Below are 23,644 nucleotides of genomic sequence, written 5' to 3'. Positions count from 1 at the left end.
TTTAATTTATTTTTTTTTGCGCTGATCTACGCAGAGCCTGATTGCTTTCAGGGTGGTTATTTAAGAAACGAGCTGTAACCCACTGGTTTTCATCAGACTGGTGGCACTGGTTGTGCCGAAGTCTCAGTACAGGAGCTGTTCCCCATCCCCATCACATCCCAGGGAATCCTTTTGCCCTGCTGCTTTTTTTGCAAATATAAGCCCCAAAAGAGGATGCTGTTTTGGTTTTTTTACATGGGGCTGGCTTTGTGCTGCTGGACATGAGGGGCGTTCGTGTGATTTTGGGAAGCGGTAGGGTTAAGCTGGGCTTGAGGGCTGTAAGAAAAGGCATTGGGGAGACAGGGTGACCACACAGGACCGGAAAAAAATCAAAAGCAATTGCAAAAAAGTTGATTTTGCAAGAAGAGGTGTGTTTTGGGGAAATGCTTCTTCTAAGGTGGAATAGCAACAGAAAGAGGCCTCCAACCTCGAGGAAAATCTTCCTCCAGCCCCCTAATCTCTTCTTCAGCCATGGCTGTCTGCAAGCCCCAGGCCATCCCGCTCCCTACCCGGGCTCTTCCTAAATAATATTCGCATCTTCCCCTATGTCCGGGAACTAATTAAATCTGGGGAGTTGGGGGAAAACAAGGTCATCTGTGAAGCAGGGCCATGGAGGGATATGCATCCCCGGCTGGCGTGTGATTTTGGGGGGAACCGAACGGCTCTGGGGCTGGATCCTGCTGCTGGGGGCTGCAGGGAGAGGGGGATTGCTGAAGGAAGTGGGGTGAGATGGAAACTGCTGTCCCAGTTTCCTCTGGCTCCCTGCGCCTGCATCCCTCCCCCTCCTGCGCCCCACATCCCTGCCTGCATCCCTTTCCCTCCTGCCTGTACCCCACATCCCTGCCTGCATCCCTCCCCCTCTTGCCTGCACCCCACATCCCTGCCTGCATCCCTCCCCCTCCTGCACCCCACATCCCTGCCTGCATCCCTTCCCCTCCTGCCTGCACCCCACATCCCTGCCTGCATCCCTCCCCCTCCTGCACCCCACATCCCTACCTGCATCCCTCTCCATCCTGCCTGCACCCCACATCCCTGCCTGCATCCCTCCCCCTCCTGCACCCCACATCCCTACCTGCATCCCTCTCCCTGCCTGCACCCCACATCCCTGCCTGCATCCCTCTCCCTGCCTGCACCCCACATCCCTACCTGCATCCCTCCCCCTCCTGCACCCCACATCCCTGCCTGCATCCCTCTCCCTGCCTGCACCCCACATCCCTGCCTGCATCCCTCTCCCTCCTGCACCCTGCCCCCCTGCCTGCACCCAGCACCCTTCCTATGCCCCCCCCCCCGCCCCGGACCGTGCCCCCCTGCCCCCCCCCCCTTCCTGTGCACCCCCCAAAAACCGCTCTCCCCCTCCTGCACCCTCCAAAACCTCTCGCACCCCTTCCTGCACCCCCCCACACACACACCGCCCACCTCCTCCCGCACCCCCATACAGTGCCCCCCTCCTCCCGCGCCCCGTCACCCCCCCAATACACCACGCCCCCCCTATACCGCGCAACCCATCCTGCCCCCCCCTCCCCTCCCCGTACACCCCCTTCTCCATCCTGCACCCCCTCCTGCATCCCCCCCCCCCCCTATACAGCGCACTCCCTCCCGCAGCCCCGTACAGCTGCTCCCGCCCCCTCCAGCACCTCCCGGGGGCCGGACCGGGGCGGGCTCAGCCGCCGGGATTGGGGGGGGGGGGGGGGGGCTGAAACGACCGGGGGGGGGGGGGGCGGGCAGCCGCCAGCTCACTCCGCTCCCGCTGCAATAAATCGGCTTAAGGCGGCAGCGCGGCGGGTGCGGAACGAGGAGCTTTTTTTTTTTTTTTTTTGGGGGGGGGGGGGGGGGGTGGGATACGGAACCGGGCTGAGCCTTTCCTTCCAGCCCCCCCCGCCCCCTCAAAGTCGCCGTGATGCCCGCCTGCCCCTCCGGGTAGGGGCACCGGTGAGCCCCATGGGGCTGCCCCCCCCCGCGGGCATCATGCGGACGATGAGCCCCCTGCTCCTCTGCCTGCTGCTCTGGGACCTCCTCGACCTGGTACTGGGTGAGTGTCATCTTCCCCCCCCCCCCCCCCCCCGGGGACAGGGGACACCCCCACCCCAGCTGCTGAAATAATGGGGGGTGCCCACTCGCACCCCGGGAAGCATGCGGCGGTTCTGGGCTCCGCACCCCCTTTCCGAGGCTTTGGGGGGTGATGGGGGGGGGGGTCCGGAGGGTAGGGGGTAGGCACCCTGTTTGAATGGGACACCCCCCCCCCCCGAACGGGGAACTGGTTTTCAACCATTAATAGGGTACTGGTGTTGGACCCGGTAATGGGGCAGCCATTAATAAGAGAGTCGTTAATAAAGCACCTGCTTTGGACTCGGTAATTGGGTGCTGGTGCTGGGGGCCAGGGTGAGAAAATGGGGGGGGGGGGGTTGCTCATCCTTCACCCCTGAGCCAGCATCACTGCGGGGGGACCTGTATCCCCCTTCCCTGCTGCTCCGTAGAGGGGCTCCGGCTGCAAATCCCAGCCCTGGCTCCACTCGCTCCGTACAGGGGGGGTCTGTGCCCTGGGGACCCCCATGACCTACAGCTTTCTGGGGGGGGTCGCAGCATTCAGGGGCACCCCAGCCCATCCTGCCCTTTGGGCATGCAGGGGGTGCCCCAAACGCTACAGATGGGAGGGAGGGGTACCCAGGAGGGAGAAGCAGCCCCCCAAATTCCTGCCATCCCGGGGGGGGTTGCAGCTGGCTGAGCTCCTAAATTAACATCTTGACTCCCCGCTTTGCTCTGCAGAGGTTCTAATAAAATCCCCCCCCAACCCCCCAAAGTGGGGCTCCCAGGAAATGAAAATTGACGGGGCAGGAAACTTTCCCCTCTTCGTGTCCCGGAGGCTGGGGGGGAGCCGTGCAATTTAATTTCTTGTGCATTTGAAGGCAATCTCCCTTTTCTTTCCCCCTTTTCCCCACGCGTCCGTTCCCCCCCCCCCCCTCAAATCACCCGCTGTGGGGTCTCAGGTGGCCGCTCTTTAATGAGTACAGCGAGACCCGGCTGCTCTCCGGAGGCTGAGAGGCTTTGCCGAGCACTGGGCGATGCAGGGACGAGCAGAGCTTGCTCGATATCTCCTTTTTTTTTTTTTTTTTAATTTATAATGTACTTTTTCCTCTCCGGAAAGCCGCCGTCAGCTGCTGCAGGGCGCGGGGAGGGGGAGCGACGGCCGTGTTCTGCGGGGTTGAGCGGGGAGAGGTTGACACAAAGGAGTCGATTCTTTCCCAGCATCGCGAGCAGCTCCAAAATCATCCCTTGGGGGACCACGGACCACTGAGCTTAACCAGAGCCTGGCTTGAATTTGGCTGAATCAGGGTTGGGAAGGCATCGTGCATCTCCTGCATCCCTCTTTTGCTATCTCCCTGATGGGTTTTATGTGCTGCCGGGCTGCGGCTGCTGCTTTTTTACCCCTTCCCCGGTTTGCTCCGTGCATCCCGAGCATCCCACCGGCATCGTGCTGCCAAACACGCGGTCAATAATAAAACCTACGTGGCTCAGGGTGGGGGAAACTTGTGCCAAATCCAGTTCCGCCTTCCACCTGGATCTCCTCTCCACCTCCGCCACGGTTTTAAGGTCGCGGGGAGATAATTTTCAAGGAACAACGCGTCCCCCCGGCTTTTCCCCAGCGGCAAGCTGTCCGTCACTGGCGCGTGGATCATTTTTCCTCCCTTTCTCCTATTTTTTATCACTGCAAATTGGGCGATTGGGCTTCTGTGGCTGATTTGTGAGAGCGGGCGAGCGGGTATGGATAAATCTTTGTTTGAAATGTGTATTCGGGGGGGGGGGGGGGGGAGAGGTCAAAGTTGTTTTGCAGTGGGTCTAGAGGAAGCTGGTGGCCCCGGGGAGGGTTTGTGGGTTATAAAGCGATGCGGGAGGAGGATCCCGGCGTTCGGTAGGGTCTGGTGGGCAGGTTCGATGGGCAGCGCTTGGGTTTAGACATCCATGAGCTGGATTTTGGCTCTTAAAACCACGCTGGGACATTGCTGCTTTCCCATATCCTGAGGATCAGCTGCTTTAAGTATCTCCTAGCCCTCGGCAGAGAAATACTGTCCCAAAAAAGCCAGTTTACGCCCTGCTTTTTCAGCAAACAGCTAAAATTCATTGCAAAAAGCCTGCTTTTGAGGTGGGTGCGCCTGCCCTGATGCCTCCCTTTGCTCTGGGCAGCATGAGGCTGTGGAGGCCGAGCACTGCTCCCGAAATTCGGTGGGCAGATGGCTTTTCCGTGGCTGACGGCATCCTTGGCTGGAGCTGCCGGCGTTGTGGCGGCAAGGGAGGACGTGCCCGCAGAGTTCCATCCCCTTCCCATCCTGGCGCTTCTCTCCTGAGGTTTCGAGCAGGATCCAGCCACGTCGCCTGGGAAGATGCAGGGGGGCACGTGCCCAACATGCAAACTCCCACTGCTCTTCCCTACAAGTGCGTTCGCCTTTGGCATCTGGCCATACGTCTCCAAAGCCATTTGGGGGGGAATCTTGCCTATTTTTATTGTCACCTTATATATCGCACGGTGCCGGCTCGGCGGGCAGCTACCCCCATCACTGCCGCATCCAGGAGGAGCAGCAAGGTCCTGCTGCTGGCACGGAGAAGAACACAGGGAATCCATCAGAAGCACTTCTCATCCTGCAAAACATCTGTGCCTTCGTGGGAGCATTTTGGGGTTTTCCATCCATCACCTCGTAATGAAAAGCCCTTTTATTTACCCGAACGAAACCGCTTACTTCCTCACTGCGCGGTAGGTCGGCTGGATCTTTCCCGATGTGTTATACATCCCTCTGGGAAGCATCACGCCTTGTAATACAGCTTTTTTCCTTATAAAGAGCTCAATCTCTTACCTTGGCCAGAAAAAGCAGCCTAGGGCAGGGCTAAGTGGGTTAAGGAGCTGTCAAGATGAAAAAATGAGGGCATGCGGAGGAGGTGAGCGGCTAGACCACGGATAATGATGGAGCTGTAGCCCCAGGGCCCCCCCCAGGTTTTGGAAAGCTGGGAAGCCCCATCTGCAAGCAGGGTGACGGCTTTTTGGCATCGCCAAAATCAGGGCTGGCTGATTAGCCAGCGCTCAGCTTGTCGCCTGAAATATGTTCCCATAAAATGTTCATCGGGGTTTGTTTTACAGCCGTGTAAAATCAGAGCTGTGTTTTGCAAACATGAAAGGGAGGGCTAAATATGTCGAGTTTTGATCTCGGCGAGATATTTCTATGGTCCTTATCTGAGCGCTTTGCTTTAGCTTCTGTATTCCCTCCCCAGCACCTCCTCCGATGGGAAAAAAGGGGGAAAATTCAAGTGTAGCTCCTTATTTGAAGCTGCTTATGGGTTTTCTGGGCTTTGCCCCAAAACGGCAGGTTTGATGGGACCGGGCTTTGCAGGGACCTGCCCTTTAGGGATATCCCCATGTCACTTCTCCAAGCCAAAAAACAGCTTGGAAAAATCCCTTTACAGTTATCATTTTTATCAGCAAGCTGCATTTCTCCCCCCTCTCCATTCCCAGGGAGCCCCCAAGGCTTTTCCTCACAGGGATTTTCCCAGCTTGCCAGCAACCCCCGTGGCAGCTCCTCTTTGCAAGCCTCGAAAAGCTCCTTTTTCTCCTTTCCGTAGGAAAATAACAACATACGGCTTTTTGCCGGGGTGATGGGAGCCACCTGCTCGCATCTCTGCTGAGCTCATTTAAAGAAAAGAGGGGTTTGGTGGGAGTTTGCATGCTGGAGGTGGGGGACGAGGGGAAAGGAGGAGCATCCTCTGCGCCACGTGGGAGCAAAACCTGCTCTAATTCACCTGTGAATGCACGGCACTGACCTGGAAAGCCATCCCGCGCTCCCTCCATTCTTTTCTACTCATGCTTTTCCCTTGCAAATCTTGCATTCAGCTTAGGGTCACCTCTTTTTTTTAATCCTTTCCTACTATTTCCATGAATTCTGCATTTCTGTGAAGCCCCTGCTTTGCTCTCCGGGTAAATCCAGGCCATGCAGGCGGCTGAAGCCCCTTCTGAAAATCCTCCTAACCGTGCTAATTGCCCTTCCCCAATTAGCCCAATTTTTCTCTTCCCACCAGCTGCGTTTTGTAGCAGTTTAGAGCTGCCAGTTTGAATCCAGAGCTCTTTAAAAAAAGCTTTAACGCAGACAAGGATCTTCCCCTCGCCTTGTACCTTTCCAAGCTAATAAGCATCTTCGGGGTGCAGATTCCAGGCTTTATTTCTCCGCAGAAACCCTCATGCGTTAAATCATGGCTGGTCCCTGGCTGTCCCTGAGCATTTCCGAAGCTCCCCCATATGTCAGAGCTCAGTTTGGGGGTATTTACCCCCCAAATTCCCTTGCTGCAACACGTAATCCCTTGTTATTATTAGCACGCCCCCAAAAAAGCTTAGGGATGCTGTAGGGTTCCGGTTGGGGATGTCGTTCCCCTCTTCTGAAATGAGGACTTGTGTTACAGGTCCTGGATTTGCTTCTAAGAGCCTTGAGCGAAGCAGCCCCTGCTATATGCAGTGTGCTACATGCTGTATGCAAGGTGCTAAATGCAAGGTGCTACCTACTATATGCTAAATACATCACAGCCCTTGTATATGCCCCGTGGCCTCTCTGATACCTCCAAGCACTTCCAGGCAAGGTCTACCCTGGCGTTGCATCCAGGCTTGAGCGACACGGAAATGCAGCTCGGCTCCTGCATCGATGGGTTTTTATGGAGCCTCCAGACATGACGTTAACCACGTTCTCACAAGCCTCCCCTTCCTGAGGAGACGTTGCAGGGCTTCACCTGCCCCACCTGCCTTTTTTTCCTGGTTGGCCTTGCAGAAATGGTCTTTTTTGTGAGAAAATCCTTGACTGGGAACGCTTGCGGCTCTCACCTTGCTCCTTTTGCCAAGTGCTTTAAGATCTGCTGACGAAAAGCTCTCCACGGTTTTGGGATAAGAGCAGGTTTTATTTGATCCAGATGTGCTAATGACTTGGGAATGAGGCTGACAGGGGCCAGGATCATGCTAAGGCTCCTGCAGCACTTGCTGAGGGAAAAGCCTTCCAGGGAGGTAGGGATGGAGCCGAAACCTCACCCCGGCAAAGATGGAGATGCCAGGACCTGCCTGGGACCGCGTACAGGGAGGACAGAGCATCACCCTGTTTGGGACCCGCCAGTGATGGGATTTCCTCAGTGCTTTGGGTTTTTTCCCCTATTTTCAAAGAGAAAACCTTGATTTCGGTGACACCAAGTCAGGCTCTTTGCTCAGACATTGGCAAAGAGGAAAAGCAAGGGAAGGAGACCCCAACCCCCTATTTTTTGAAGGCAGGAGGTGCGGCGCTCGTCTTGCAAACTTCCCGACTCGTAAATCCCGCTGCGAAGAGCGGAGCGGGGAGGATGCAGCTGATGTGGCTGGTTTTGTTCCCTTGCCAAGCTGCTCTCTTTGCCCTTTTGTTTGCTTTCTGCTGAGGCACTTGGAGTACTGATGGGCTTGTTTTTAACTAATGACTGGCGCTCACATTATCTCTCCCCAGCATTATCTCTTTCCCACTTTTCCCCTCTCCTTCCTAAAATAAACTGTCAATCACGGGCTTGTTTTCAGCGCTTTTGGGACTGGATTCACCGTGAGTGCCAAGGGCAGGCGGGCTCATAGCAAAGTGCAGGGACAACAACCCACCGCTGTGGTTCCCTCTATGGAGTTACTATAAAAAAGTAGGTTTTTAGGGTCTGCAAAGCCATTTGGACCAGAGAAGGTGCGTGCCCTGCTTGTTTCCACTCTCAGCTGGCTGAGAAATGGGGGTCATACCCCTAAACACTGTGTCAGAGCCCTCCCTGATATCTTTGTCTAGTGGGGTGAGCTCAAGCCCTTTTGGGGTGACCCTCCTTGCTGCATCCCTGCGATCTTGCAGGGTTTGATAACCTGGGGTACACGTGTGTTTGCAGCAGAAGCCAGTGCTGGAGCCGATACTTTGAAATGCAATTAGTGCTTGTATTAGCTAGAAGCAAAACTATCATTAATAGGGTCCTGACAGCCCCAGCGAGGGAGGTTTGAAACAGGGAAGGAGGTTTTTTCCAGCGCTGGACCAAATCCACAGCAAAGCCCTGCCTTCTGGAGACCACCTCAGGGGGATTTTGGCTGCTAGCTTTGCAGGGATTTAGTCCTCGACTCCAAGGAGGTTTGGGGAACATCAGGAAAAAACACATTTCCCAGCGGAGGGATGTTACAACCCAATGGAAAGGGGCTGTGGAGGTGGAAACGTGGTATCGCCGAGCCCTTTCCAGCCTCCAGACCACACATTTCGTCTCTTCTGGTGCTGGGAGCACATCTCTGTGTGCAAAATCCTTCTTGGCTGGAAGACTGGGTGTCTCGGAGGCATTGCAAAACAGAGCAGGAGAGGCAGGGATTTAGTTCGTCTCCTGCCCAAACCTCTCCATAATTTCCCATTTATATAATGCCTTCAACAATATACTTCAGAGGGGAGGGCAAAGGGGATTAGCAGCGGTTATTCCAGCCCCGCTCCGCCTCCCTGTGCTTGTAGATAAATCCTGATGCTGCATCCTATCTGGCCAGGACAAGGAAAACGGGAGCTGGAGAACCATCCGTTGGGATGCACCTTCTTTGCACGTGTGTTTATACCTATTTGTTTCTTTGCAAAGGGAGCTGCAGCAATGGATCCCCTGGGATCCAATGGCTGGAGTGATGCAGAGATGCTCCGTGATGGGGGGTTGGTTCTCCCCAAGGGAGCAAAGCGATGGGTGGAATGCAGGGGGGACATGGTGGGTGGCACTTGGGTTTGCTCCTAGGTGGACTGCCATCTGTGGAAATGCTCTTTTTGGGGATAGGTTTCATGGATAACCCTGGATTTGCTGGTAGCAACGTTGCTTTTGATGGTGCTTGTGCTGGGGAGGACACCCGGCTGGTCCCCAAGGTGTGTTTTGCCCTTGGTGCTGATAATGCTTGAAAAGAGGAAGATGATGAAAGGGGTGATTTCGGCTGGCAGTTATCGTCACGGGCACCGAGAGATGGCTTTGGGAGCTTCTGGCTCCTCGCAGCTGGGCTGAAATGGGCCGTAACAGCAGGAGGGGGAGAAAAAGGCTCCAGCTCAGCAGGTATCACCAAAAGCACCAGAGTCACCCCAATTTTGAGGTGGCGGGGATGTGGGCGAGCCGAGCTCCCTGTACCCCAGCAAGCCTTCTCATGGGGATGAGCACCTTCTTCATGACAAGTTGGCTGTTGGCTGCATCTTTCCTTCTGCAAAAAAAAAAATTCCTTGGTTTGGTTGGAAATGGTCTGGGAGGGGATTTTGATGACCAAGTGATTTAGGTTTCCATGCCAGCTTTGCACCTCCAGAGAGCAGGGTTCAAAGCTTGGCTCTAAGTTGTGCTTAGGAAGATTTCCAGCCTGAATCCAGGCAGTCCCTTGATGTACCATGAACTGAGATATGTTTTCCGCTCCATCAAGCATCTTTCTTGTATTTTTAAGCCCAGAAAAACCCCGTTCCCTGCAGATTTAGCTTCTGCATAAGCTATTAGAAGAGGGGGGACCACATGCCCAGGCTTTGCCATCCCACCCCCATGCCCCACTTGCAGCACTGAGAACATCCCACGAGCTGGTGGTTGAATTTGGCTGATTTTCTTTCTTTTCTCCTAAAGATATACCTGCCAAATTGTATTGCAGAAGGACGTGGTGACTCAGAGCAAGGTGGGAGGGTTTGGGCAACTTCGCCTTGCCCGGCACCCCAAAATATATACAGCAAGCTGCTGGGGAGTGCAGTTTTTTCCATGTAAGATGAATAACAGACTAGATCTGCTGATGGAGAAGCACCATGTGATGGGTAGATTTTGCTCCAGAAAGGCTGCAAAAGATGTATCGCCAGCAAGAATAAGGCTGGGTGATAATGCCGCTGGTTTGGCTTCCAGACAGACCATCATTCATGGAGAAAAACCTCCAGCGCTTCGTCTTCGCTCGGACTATCTTCCCCTTACAACTTGATAATGAGATATTTTCCATAAGTGCTGGCTGAGGTGGTTCTTTTTAAGCTATATTTGTGTCTTGTTGCGTTATTACAGCATTTTTTTTTTTTTTTTTTTTTTTTTGGTTCTCTAAGGAAGTTCTTTGCAGGCAGTTGATGTATGCAAACTGGCTGGAGATAGTTGGGTTTCCTCCTGACGGAGAGTGAATTTACGCCGCTGTAATTATAGCAGCGGCGTGGGAGCAGAGTGATGCTCGAGGAAGCACAGGCAAGCCTGGTTTCCAAATTAAACCCTTCTGCTCCTAGAAATGTGTCTTTAATTTTTTTTTTGGAGTGGGAAAACACATCTGGGCAACTTCATGGTGGGAAATGATTTGGAGGGGGCAGGATTGGGGCACGTGGATGTTAGGGGTGCTCGTGCCTCTGTGTGTGTTTGCATGGACCACCCTCCTCCGCCTCCTGAGCTGCTAAAAGCTCCCCGCCGTGAGAAAACAACTCGACTTTTTAAAATTGAAAGGGCTTATTTAAACAATGTTATCTCTCTGGTGAAGGGAGAGAGCATATTGAATGGCTATATTTAGTGCCGGGTGTAGGACAAAGCAGATGCAGAGAGATTTTTAACGTGGGAATGTTAATCACTTGTGCCACACCGCCTCGGAGATGTATGTGTGTATATATATATTTTTATATATACGCAACATGCATGTGCTCAGACACCCGTGTGCTCACTGAAGGTGAGGATGGGAGTTGAACATCCCTCCTTGATTTGCTTTTTGACCTTTTTCCACCCCAGAAATCCCGTCCCAGTGGGCTGAAGTGATGCGGCTCTGCGAGCTGGGGACCCCCCATAACGCGCAGCAGGAGGGATGTGCTTTGGCTCTATGGCAGTGTGCACGGCCCCCCCTCTTTCTGCCCCCCAAAATGGGATGGGGGCAGGAAGGACAGCACTTACAGGCTTGCAAATGGACTGTTTAACAACCCCAGCAGTGCTCTGCCCCCCCAGCAAGCTGTGAGGAAAGCCTACCGCATTACCCAGCCTCTATTACCCACCCTCGCGGGAGCACTGAATTAAAGGAAATATTTTATGATCCTACGCTTCGTTATGTTTTATTAAAAGCAGAGCATCGGCCTCCCCTGCCACATTCATCAGATCAGAGGCTCTGCTGGTTGTTTTTTTTTTTCCCTCCTTCCCAAGCTCTTGCTGCCGTCGCTGCTGTTCCCAAAGCATCCGACTGCTTGGGTTGGCTGTAAGGGCCGGTCCAGGGTCTCCTGACAGAGGAGGAGAATATGCAACAGGGTAAAAAATATGACTCTTTGGTTTATCTAAGGATGCTCCGTATCCAAATGGGTTTGGGGATGTGGAGTCATGCTGCAGAAATAGCTGATGGATGCAGGAATAGGGATGAATGCGGTAAAGTGGAGTCATGGGGAGATGTCACCCCATGGAAGGATTTGAGTCATGGATGGAGATGAGCACATGCCTGTGAAAAGATGCTCAGAAAAGCCTCCCCCCATCTTTCTGCTTTGCTCCAGCTCAGGGCGATCAAGCCTGGGGTGGGAGGACCTCCGGGATGTCACCGTTCTGGGGGGAAAGACCCCCAAAAATGCCAACATCCCCTCTGCAGAGGTAAAGTAGTGAGCAGGGCTAGGAGGTTGCTGTATCAGCCTTCGAGATCAGCGGCAAAAAGCCAGACAAATATTGATAGCCGGGCATATCTGGAAGCAGTTGGGAGACAGAAAGGTATTCATTAGCAGTTATTTCTCAACGGTGCGGAGATGGATAGGGATTAAGGTAACAGTCGTGTGCATCCTCTCCGTGAGAGTGGCGAAGTAACGGTAAATCAGCGTTATGAATCGGTGCTGTAAGAGGGAGATATTTTTTAATCTTATTAGTGGCGCGGCATTACTGGGAGAGCAAAGGGATTATTAATCACGGAGCATAAATCGGGGAGAAGAGGGTAGCTTCAAATTAGCAATCCTGCTTTGTAACGGCGAGAGGAGCAGTGGAGATGGAGGAGAAAAGGCAGTGGAGGGAGGCTGAGTCGGGGGGAAGTACCGAGGGAAAGGGTAAAAAGCCCGTGCCAGGGGATGACGGTGAGGTTGGGATGCAGCCGCCCCTCGCCTCGGCCAAATTGGTGCCTGGGAGAGGTGTCTCTGGACCAGTGCCAAAGCCCAGAGCTGGAAGCCCCTGTAGGTGGTGTCAGATGTCTTGTAAGGTATGTGGGTATCTGTTCTATCAACCCAGCTGTCAGTCTGTCTGTCCCTCCATCCCACCCTTCATTCCTCCATCCTTCCCTCCACCCATACCTCTGTTGCTCCCTACATCCCTCCCTCTATTCCACCATCCCTCTCTCTCTCTCCGTCTATGCCTCCCTGCATCCCTCCATCCCACCATCTATTCTTCTATCCCTCCCTTTCTTCAGTCCTCCATCCCTCCCTCTGTCACTCCTTCCATCCCACCATCCATCCCTCTCTCCATCCCTCCCTCCCTCCCTCCCCTACACCCATATACAACCAGGAGAAGACACCAGCTGCCTCCAGAGCACACCCCGTGGGGGCACAGAGGGTTTTGCAGCAGCGGAGGAAAGGAGCAGGGGGGCTTTGGCTGCTTTTTAGCACCGAACTCGGCTAATGACAGTGCCGATCTGGCTGCCTCAGCCTCCCCCGAGGTCATTTTTGGGGTAAAAAGCTGTGCGTCCCTCCCTAAATTGCAAAAAAAAAGTGGATTTTGTAGCACTTGGCACCTCTGCCTGGCACCAGGCTTTGTTTTCCCCCTTCCTCTGCCCGAGGTTGTGTCTTTGAAGAAGTTGTTCAGAAAGAAAAAGGGGAAAAAAAAAAATTAATAATAATAATCCCTTTCCAGTTACACGGTGCAGGAATCGATGGTGCGGGCAGAGATTGCTCACAGCAGACACCTGGGGAGGGAGGGGGAGAATCAATGGCTACCTCGTTTGTCACCAATCAAAAATATGGGATAATTGGATTTCCTGCAAATAGAGAACTAAAAAAGCAAATTCATCATCTGGGTCATGGTCGCCTACTTCTCCTGGGCCACCTTGGCCACCTTGGCACAGCAAAACCCCGCCGACACCTCGCTGGAACTCTTAACTTGGTGGGAAACCCAACAGCAGCATCTAAACCTAAATCCTTATCCTCGTTTTTCAGTGAAATTAATTATTTTTCCCCCTTCTGCCCACCCCAAACCTATGTATTTCCCGCTAAATCTGGAAGAAGAGAAGGTTTAGGGAGGATTGTGGGGTTTCAGATGGGAAAATTCAAAACCGTGCTTATTTTTCGGAGAAGTAGCATTACTCTGGGATGGGATTTTTGCTGGATCTCAGATGGGTTTGTAAAGGGTCTTGCTTTCTCCCTTGCAAGTGGGGAAACTGAGGCACAGAGTGGGATTCATTCCAAAAGACATCCTTCGAGCAGCTCCCTGCTGCTTTCAGCTCCGCTAATTAGCCCTGGCTGGGATTATGTTCCAGCCTAGATTAACACCACAAGATGTGGTTTCAAATAATTAGCTGCCGGTGGCGTAATCCTCACCCCGATGGAGGGCGAAGCAGCGGCAAAGCCATCGGCTGCTGCCAGCAGATCCCTCCTGAGTTCACCCAAGAAGTGGATGGGGCTCTGCCAGGGGCTCAGCATCTTTTTTTCCCAAGTTTCAACATCTGTATCTAATCCATCAACTTGAGTTTGGGGCTCTAACAAACCGGACTGGGTATAAATAATTTGCTTTTTTACTCCTGAATTGCATCTCCGGGATGTTTTTTTTTTGCTGGGCGGTACTTTTGGCGCTGACTGGAGACGAGACCCTTGATCCCAGGTGAGGTTTTCTGTAATCCCCCATGCTTGGGGCCAGCATCCAGATGTTGCATCTTCCTGATGCCAGCGTGGGGAGAGATGCCAGAAGGGATCTGGCTGATGAGGAATCTCTTCTGTGTTGAGACAGAAAGATGAGCCTGCTCCTTGAAAAGGGGGTCTGGATATTTGCTGGGGGTGGGGGGGGGGAATAACATTTCCAGTCCTTCACAACGCAGGATTATGATACGGTATCTCCTTCTCCTGCCACACTTAATTCCGGATTAAACTCCGCATCTGCTTGGGGAGGGTTTTGCTGTGCAGCAAGTGGAGATTAGCAGATCCCACCACCCTTGCCGTGATGCTGCTTGATTAAAAATAATGAAAAAGCAGAGGGGGTGTGGATTTTTTGCACGCGCAAGCCCAGGGAGGCTGCTAAGGTTGCAAGGGTACCTGGGCATCCTGGCCCTGAGCATTAACCCACATCAGGCGCAGGTGTTGAGGAGGCACCGTGCTCCTATGCAAGGTTTTTGGGAGGGATGCTGCACCATCCCGGAGGCATTGCATTGAATTCGGTGGCCGGTCATCGCTCCTGCTCTGCAAAAGTGGGATTGTAGGAAAATTCGTCCTCTGGCGAGCTCAGGATTTGCTGGGGAAAGACAAGACCCCGCTGCAAGTCTCTGTGGAAATACATGCAATTACTGCGCTTGGAGGAGTGGTCCATAGTGCAGCATGGGGGAGAGCTGGTAAAGCGATAATGGGGTAAAATAAGAAAGAATAGGGTTTTTTTAGCAGGTCTTGAGGTTAATTAGGACCTGCATTGAGGCACTACTAGAAAAAGGGGAAAGCAAATCTCTCCTGGGAGTTATTAGCAGAAGTGGCATGCAGGAGGGAATTATTGCTCTGCAGTTGAGGCTGGGGGGGGTGGCAGCAGTTTTGGGTGGAAAGCTTTATGGAAAACCCAACTCTCATGGAGGAAACCTGCAGGAGAGTGAGAAATCCTGCAGGAACTGGGTTTGCTTAATTGGAGAAAGGAAAATTTGGGGCGACAGGGGAGGGATGAGTGCTTAGAGCCAGTGCAATGCAGCATGCACGGGGATGGGTGGCATCTCCCACCCGTTGCACCTTGTTCTGCCAAAATCTGTTGGCTTTAGCTCATGGGATGGGAATAAAATTGGGGTGCAATTGGTTTAGAGGACTCTGCCTTAAATAGCTGGTACGGGGTTTTTCAAACACCGCAAATGGCAGGCTGCGCTGCAGGCAATCAGACCCTATTTGCATATATGCATACATGCAAATGAAGAGCACGATCTCCATTTTAAAAATGGGGCATCTGAGGCCCCGGTTGACCCAGAGGTGTTTTGGGCTTCATTTTGGCATCTGCTGCTGCTTGCACAGCTGGGGAGAGGCCAAGAGGTGCTGGCAAAGCCATTGCTCCGACTCAGTGATGCCACTGGGTTTTGGGGGGAATTTGGCTCTGCCAGACTCGGTTTCCCTCTTCTCCTGGGACAAGACATCATTTAGGACTCTGAAAACCCCCAAAAGCATGCAGGATGGCCAAATCCTTAAATAACCTGTAAATGGGGATAAAGGAACAAGATCGATGAGCAACGTAATGATGACAAACATCCTCCCCTTCCAAAAACCAAAACCCAACGACCCATCACAGGTCACGGCCACCAATTTTAGCAGCTATAAACCGCAGCCGGGTGCTTCAGCGCTGCGCTAAAGCATTATATTTTAATGGCAATATCAGTAGTGTGAAGATGCGGTAGTAAAATATACTCCTTCCCCCGCCCCCCCCCCAGCATCGTTAGGAGTTGGAGGTGTGCATCGTAAGCTGTTGGCTTTACGGCGATGAGCTGAGCGTACCAGCAGTGTGGGGGGGAGAAATTATAAATAAAACTTTACTACACTGGAGTAAATGCTGCTAAACATACTTCACGTCTGTGCGGCGGCGGGAGATAAATATTCAGTCTATAATTTATGTACATGGCTTCGCAGCCTGTGCAGGGTGGGTCTGGTAGCAGCTAATATAATACAGTATATCAAGAAGGCTTATCAATGCAGCAAGCACAACCCTGCTGATAATCTGCGTGGGGTGGTGAGACCCATCTTCTTCATGTTGACTACTCTTTTGGGGGGTTGATTTATGGAGTTTTAGGGCTGGGTGGGTGTTTCCCAAGTGGCTGTTGGTTTTGATTGGGTCTCTGGTCTTTCTCCATGTATGTACATGTAGAGAAATGCCCATCTAGGGGTAACGTCAGTCTTCAGCCTAGGGGGTGTTGAAATATTACCCAAATGAAGGATCTTTCTCATTCATCCCAGTAAGGTAACCCCCAAATCCTACTGCTCCCAGTTGTCCAGTGCCTGTTGCTTCCCTCCAAACCTCCTTTTTCTTGCATTTACCCCCAAACCGGCACTTCTCCACCATCTCCTGTTTTGTAGTTGGTGGGTTTGGCTTCATGGTGGCTCACATTTCTTGGAGTAGGCAGGATGTGTCCCTTGGCTTCGTGACTTCAGGATTTACGCCACCAGCATTGCATCTCTGAGTTTGTCTCTGGGAAATAGCCTGATTTTTAGGTTGAGTGATTCACTGGGCATCCAAATGATGCATCCAAGGTCATCCCAGGTGTTTGTAGCAGGGCACGGGCTTGTGCTGGCCGTTTTGCCTCAAAACTTCCATCTTTTTGCTGGAACAACTGATTTCCCGAGGATTTCGGGCAAACGCCTTGACGGAGATGTAGTACAAGCGCTAACTTGGCACCGCGAGTAAAAGAAGCTGAGCTAGAAACGGGCTTTCTCATCTCGTGCTCCGGTGAGCTGGAACAGCCTTGCCGATGAGCCTTCGCTTAGAAAAGGCACGATGAAGACGTTAAAGTGGGTTTTGTTTCAGTCCGTGCCCAAGCCGCGTAGCTGATATGGATGGCTCTATCTGCCACAGATTTGTTTGTCGGGAGACATGCACCAAAGGTGGTGATGAGCTTGTAAAAAACCTGGTGTTTACATCTATTTTATTAGCTGGTACTTGGTGATGGCTAAAGCTGGTGCTTGAGCAGTGGTAGAAGGAAATGGGAGAGGGAAAGGTGGAAATGCTGGAAGGAGATGGAGAAGAGGCAGGAGATGGGCATTGGAGAGAGAGAAGGAGACACCGCAGCATCTCAAGGCTCCCACGACCCAAATCGCCCATTGCATTTGCATGCCCAAAGTGGCCAAAACTCTCCCTTTCTTTGTCTGAGGTCATTTACAGTGCTGAGGTTGCGCTGATGTGCATGAAAACCCCACTGAGCCAAAGCATTTTTAACATGTTTGTAGCCCAGCATGATCCTTTTTGAGCCTTGCTTTTTGTTTCTCTGCAGCCTATGGTATTGCTGTACCATACCAGGGCTTAGCTATAGGTGCTGGTACATAAGAGCCAATCTCTGCCCTTAAGAACATAAAAATGACTGTAGTGTTCATAATGAGGACAAAACTGGTCTAAAAATTGATTTTTCTTAAGATATATTGACATAACTCTTTCGGAAGCCCTTACGTGATTGCGCAGTGTTGAAAATGCTCTCCGTGATGCTAAGAAGGCTTCACGCAAGTGATGTTGGGTACCATGGCATTACACAAAATCAGGCGTTATTTCTTTTTCTTTTTGGCTAGGATATTTTTTCCAGGAGAAATTCAGGATTTAGGGAAAAAAGAAAAGCTGTGGACAGTGTTCAAAAGTCCCGCCTCAACTGGATTTTGGCACCAGCATTGAAATCGTTGAGAGTTGGGTTTGGTTTTTGCATTATACATTTGCCTTATAAAAAACTTTCGATTAGGACATGGTGATGAAATTTGACCAGTAAACGCTCATCGTTTTGTAGTTTTGACACATTTTGATCATGAAATCCTAATTGAAGCAGATCCCTTAGGGTCTGTCTGTCCCCAGCAGCCCCATGAAGTGGTTTTCTCAGTTAATCTTGATTTAAAAGGGGTTGAAAGGCCAAAACGGCCACGCTCAATCAATGCATTGATTAAAATTATTGATTTACATTACAAAGAGCTAACAAGACACATCCATAGGGTCTGTCAGGTTCAATGCGCCTATTGCATCCTATTTAGTTAGAGAAAAATGGACCAAAGCATATTCTATACATTCTCCCTATATATTCTATACATCTTCTCTGTGTCTGTGCAATACCTAAGGATTTAGGGGCTGGTTTGGTCCAGCAACCCCCATAAAGAATAATTAGAGGTACAGCTGCAAAGTGCTTCCTCCCACTTATGCAAATGGGTGAGGTAAGAGGCATCTAATTAAATGTTTGTACTTTAATACACCGCGGTGTGAAGGAAGATGAATTTTAATTACCGGCTCTTAATTGTTTGGTCTGTCTGTTAATATCCTATTTACACAGTATTAATACAATTTGCTCTCTGCCAGCAGGGCTCTTGCTCGTCGTGGGTGATGCCGAGTTTCATGGTTTTATTTCATGAAACAGCCCCATTTGGCAAAAGCCAGCACAATTTTTGGGTGGGCAGCAGTGGGTTTGGGGACGCTCAGCCCTGCTGGCACTTGGCTTTTGGTTTTCTTGAAGGAAAAGCTGAAAATTCAAGAAAACTCAAGCAGTTCATGCCTTTAGAAACACAAACAGGCTCCCCCCAAACCATTTTTTCCTTTGCAAAAGGACCATCTCCTTTGGAAGCGCGATGCTGAGTCCAGCTGTCACATCCCATTCCACTCTGTTGTTAAACCTGTGTTAAAACACTTATTCCTCCATTTAAAAAAAAAAGAAAAAATTCAGTGCAGCAGCTTTCTAGGAGGAAAAGCTCAAGATTCAGCAAAATTTGGCCACTCTGGATTGGGACAGATGCGAATCCTTTGCTGGTTCTTGCCCCTTGCAGCCCTCCTGGGTTAGCAAGGAGAGGCAGCAATACATTATAATTGTAAATTGTCCTGGAATATCATAAATAAGGCATCGCCGGAGCTGAGAAGGGAGGGAGAAGGTATTTGCTGTGCTCACAGGAACGGGAGCAACTGCTGGTGTTTAATCTTTAATGAACAAGATGTTGCAAAGTGCTGCAAGTCAAAGCGCCTTTGCTTAATGCTCCTCAGCCCCGGCATGTGGCAGGTGACATCCCTGTCTCTGGGGCTTCACGCACGGCCATGAACCCTTGCACTTCCCCTTGTACCAGCCATCATCTTCCTCGCGTTGAGAATGGGGAGCAGGATCACTCCCTGCTTTTTTGGGGGGTGATTTGCAATCCTTCAGCATCCCAGCCAGCTCCCTTGCGAGGGACAAAGTGCCTCCTCAAGCAGCAAATGCCTTAAATCCTAGAAAAATGGTGAAAATCAGCCCCACGCTGATTAGGGGGTCCTGGTCCCTTTTCCCCCCTCCCTCCTTGTATTTGCACCCCAAAATACCATCCTCACCCGGCTTGCAAAAGTGAGTGCCGGAAAGCGGTGGAGGAATTGGTGTGAATTATGTATGAGCCCTGCTAATCACAGCCTGATGAAAATGATGATGTGTTAATATTATCTCTCCCTTCGCCTCCGCTGACGGGGCCGTGTCAGCACCTGAAGGATGAGGGGGACACGGCGGGGGCAGATGGGGCAGCTGCATCCCCACGTGTCCTCTCCTCCAGCTCCGTCCCACGGCATCGCTCCGCTCCGATTCCTGGAAATGCTATTGCTGCTCCAAATGACCACCTCTAAATGCAAGGATGGGAACAAGTTGAACCCTGGGGACATGTCCCGAAGGGGTAAAGTCTATCATTGGTTTGAGGTTAGCTTTTTGGGAAGCGCAGGGAGGTGAGAAATCAGGGAAGGGGAGTGCCTGTCGATATTAATAAATTAATATTTAATTTAGATGTAGGTTAAAAAATATCAGGCACGTGGGGAAGAGGCGGAGGGGTTGCTTTGCAGTGCTGGGACATGCCGAAAGGCTCCATCGCCCCGAGGTTTTAAAGGGTGCTGTGGTGGGTTGCCCTTGGGTGGCTGCCAGCTGCCCACCCAGCCGCTCTCTCACTCCCCCTCCTCAACAGGACAGGGGGGAACTCAGCCTATTTTGGGGGATTCAGCCACACGTGCTGCATCCCGAGAGATTTCCATGAGGTGACTGGCTGCTCTCGCTTGCAAAACTCCCCGATGGGATGCTCGAACGGGGCAGACATGGGGCTTTCTGCCAGCGTCTCGGTGGAAGCATCCGGCTGCATCCTCCGCTTGCATGGCCAGGGTGAAACCTGCCTCCTCCCTCGCAGCTATTTTGTAATTGAAAGCGCTGAACATGTTACAATGTGCTCCTTTTATTAATGTGTCACTCCTGATTTAAAAGGACATTTCATTTATCTCTCCCTTCCCCCTCCCTTTGTTTTTTTTTCCCCTTAATCTGGATGTCACAAGAATTCCCACCGCTCGCTAGCAAAAATACTCATTTCTCCCCAGGGATGCGATCTAATCAGAAGGCTGAATTTCCATAGGTGAGAATCTAATCAGAGGGTGGCCCGGCACAGCTTTTGCTATGAAATATGTCTTATTTAAAAAGAGCAAAGGGGAAGGAGAGGAGCCTTGGGGTTCAGAGCTGCCTTTGGGATGCTGATAACGCGGAGGATGATGGAGATGTTAGGTTGGGCTCAGCTCCTCCTTTGGAGGTGCAAATCTGATGCTCAGCCCTGTTTTAATAGTCCTTAAAATTCAGTAATACCCGTCACCGCTGGTTTCTTCTCCCCAGTAAATCAAAAAAAGGGACCAAACCAGGGATTTTGAGGACCGGTGACACTTTGCTATCCTCCGCTGTCGGAAAGCAAAGGGAAGGGAGGGACGAGGGATGAGACGCGCACGTCAGCCACAGCAAAACAGTGGGTTTTGGACGGCTCCATCTGGATTCCTGCTTTATTTTTCAGCGCCTGGCTTTATTTTCCCTGCTTTTCCCCCTCCCCTACACACATCCTTAGCATTTTGGGGGCTGGCTCCTCCGGGGACCATGCATCTGTTTCTCTCTGCTCTCGCTCGTGCTCTTTCCCTCCTTCTTTTCCCCATCTTCTGGGGTGATTTTGCTCTGAATTCAGGCAGCTGATGCTCTTCCAGTGGGTGGGTTTTTGCCTTCCCTCCCCTTCGAGGCATTGCTGGGGCTCCGGCATCAGGTCTCTGCGTGGTCCCCATCCCACCCCCTGGCACCGGTGCAATAAATCACGGAGCTCCAAAGCTTTGGGTTTGCCATGCAGGATCTGCTCAGGAGAAGTGCAGGAGCATCCTGTGGTTACACTCCAGTATTTTTAAGGAGCAGCTGTCCTCCCAGCACAGCCGAGCCTGAATTATTGGGTGTAGAGGTGGGAGCTGGTGGGCTGCAGCCCCATTGCCATCTCCAAGTGGTTTTGCAGCATGTAAAGGGAGCAGAGGGAAAAAAAAAAAAAAAAAGAAAAAAGCGCCCATTTTGGCTTTTTTTGAGCCATCTAGAAGTTGCAGGTTGGGGATGTGTTTGCAGGGGGATTTGCTCGGGGAAATGCTTGGGCCAATGCATTTACTGCACATGAGCGGAGGGGAGTGGCTGGGCCCACCCCAAGCTTGGCCATTTTTTATTTAAAAAGCCACCAACCATCACCAGATGGTCTAAGCACCACCAAAACACCTGGCTGGACTGGGATGGGGATGCTCCAGCTTCCCATCGCCATGCACAGGGTCTGAAAAGCAATGCCATGGCAAGAGGGATGGAAAACCATCTGGAGATGCTGCAGTTACGAGCCAGGAACCCCTGTATCTCAATAATTCGCGGGCACGAGGGAAAATGCAATCTTAACTCGTCTTTGCCACCCGTCCGTTCTGCCGCTGGCTTTATTTAATCACCCCGTTGATCCGCGCCGGGGGCAGGAGGGGAATGTAATCTCACCCAGAGGCTCCCAATGCTGGTTGATGAAGAGGCAGAGCTTTTCCGCTCGTGTGGAGCCTCCGTTCCCAGCGCGAATCCGTCCCTGATTTCCTTTGGGCAGATGCCACCGTGCTGCAAAACATTTGCTCATCCCCCTCCCTTTGCTTTTGTGCCTGTTGCTCATCTTGCTTTTGGAAATGTCAAGAGCAAAGCGGGGGGAATCGGGGCACTGGCTGCGAGACCTCGCCTGACCTTCCTCGCATCCCTCCTCCTCCTCCTCCTTCCTCTCCCATTGCCGTCTCTCTACATCTGCAAAGCCCGAAATCTGAGGGGACCGCGTGCTGCGTTGGCAGCCGCAAGGAATTAATCCCCGCTTTAGCGTGCTAAAATAAACCCTGTCCAGGCGAGGAGAGAGGCTGGAAAGAAGCCGGCCCCAAACAAGTACGGCTGCTGGCAAGGATTTGGGTCGCCATCAGCAAGGAGAGAGGCATCGGGCTGGGGTTGCAAAGATGCAATATTAAAACCCATTTTGCTGTGCACCATTTTAGGGCCGAAAACAGCCCTTAATTGAGCCCCCGTCCCTGCTCGGTGCTGCTGTCTCCCAGGCACCTGCTGCGCAATGCTGCAAAGCACTCTCCAGTACTCACCCCCATCCAAAAAAGATCCACTTTTTTCCAAATTTCCTTGCATCCAGCTGATTGCAGCAGCAAATCTGCTTTTGCAGCCCCCCCAAAAAGCAGCGCAAAGAGGGTTTCTTGAATTTTAGAGCCCCGTGCTCAATATGCCGGGCCATGCTGCCTTGCTGTTGCAGCAGGCACGTGTGCGTGCAGCGTGCTCTCCCACAGGTCGTGGTTGAGATTTATTGCAAAAACACCGGTAACTTGTTTTACAAGTGGTGCGAGCCTCGAATCACTGGCTGTGGGACATATAAAATCACCTTCCCCTCTTTGGGGGGATCTTCTGCAAAGGACTCTCAGTTTCTGCAGCCCCATTTCCAAACCTGCTCCTCTTTCCCAGGCGCTCTGGAGTTTTTCAGCATTGCTTTTCCACCTGATGCAAGCAGTAATTAAAAAAAAAAAAAATACTTTTGCAGTGCGTTAAGGGCTGTTTTGGGATGCCCTGGTTGGAAACAGTGTCAAACGGGTGCGGTCAGGGCAAGGATGCTAAAGAAAGGCTTGGATCTAGCAGGCTGTCAATCTGACATCTTCCAGCAGCCAGAGGAAATAGAGGAAAATAAAATAGAAATGCAATTGCCTGCCCTTCTGACCCTGGCTGCTCCGTGCTCCTGCAATAGTTTTGCAGCAAATCGAGGGGAAATGGGGAGAAAACAGCCAGACGGAACCGCCCATGCTCTGATTTTCCCTCTGCTACAGGACAAATCCTGCATCCAGCTATGGGGGAGATGGGGTAGAAGCAGGCTGTTGGCCAAGGCTGGGCTGTAAAACCATAGGCTGGGCTTTGCACATCCTCTGATTAATCTGTTGGACCCGTTCCCATAAGAAATGAGTAATTTAGAGGGCTTTAAAGCAAGCGTGGGGCAGAGAAACTTGGTCTGCAGTGGGGAGATAACCAATGTGGGTTGTAGACAAAGTCAAAGCCAATATCTTCATAGGAAGGATGGGCTTGAGTTTGCAGGTAGGAAAGGTGGCCGGTGGGATCAAGGGTTTTTGCGTGGACCAAGGTGAGCCTTAAAATCTGAGTGCCCAGGGTTTATTTGGGCAAATGTAGGCAGTTTTGCAAAGCTGGGGAGAGGAGCAGTGAAATGGTCGGTCCTTGCATTTTGGTGCCATAAGCTGGTAAATAAGGTCAGGAAGGATTTTCCCCAGTTTTTCCTTTTTTGGTGCATTGGAAGCAGCCAAAATTCATCGCTGCAAGGGGGCAAGATGCCACACTGATGGCCTTGCCCATGCATTATCCCTATGTGGGATGCAGCCAGCAGCATTTGCTCCCCACGGCAGAGCTATTAATACCACAAAACCATCTGAGAACAGTACTTTAACTCCCTGCCCCATCCTTCCCTGGCAGCTCACGTCTCTTCTTCTC

The 23,644-nt window shown here is 51.9% G+C and overlaps 1 protein-coding gene across 1 annotated transcript in view; it reads left to right on the top strand.

The window, feature by feature from the left end:
* Positions 1-1,779: 1,779 nt before the first annotated feature.
* Positions 1,780-23,644, top strand: part of IGSF21 (immunoglobin superfamily member 21) — a 40,150-nt gene continuing 18,285 nt past the window's right edge. Inside the window, exon 1 of the mRNA XM_030018799.1 lies at positions 1,780-2,068. Within this exon, the coding sequence (XP_029874659.1) occupies positions 1,978-2,068 (91 nt within the window). The 5' untranslated portion in view covers positions 1,780-1,977. The remainder of the gene's footprint in view (positions 2,069-23,644) is intronic.

Source organism: Aquila chrysaetos, chromosome 6 (genome assembly GCF_900496995.4).
Source record: "Aquila chrysaetos chrysaetos chromosome 6, bAquChr1.4, whole genome shotgun sequence".
Lineage (NCBI taxonomy): Eukaryota > Metazoa > Chordata > Aves > Accipitriformes > Accipitridae > Aquila > Aquila chrysaetos.
The sequence above is the reverse complement of the archived record's forward strand: the minus strand, read 5'-3'. Positions and strand labels throughout refer to the sequence as shown.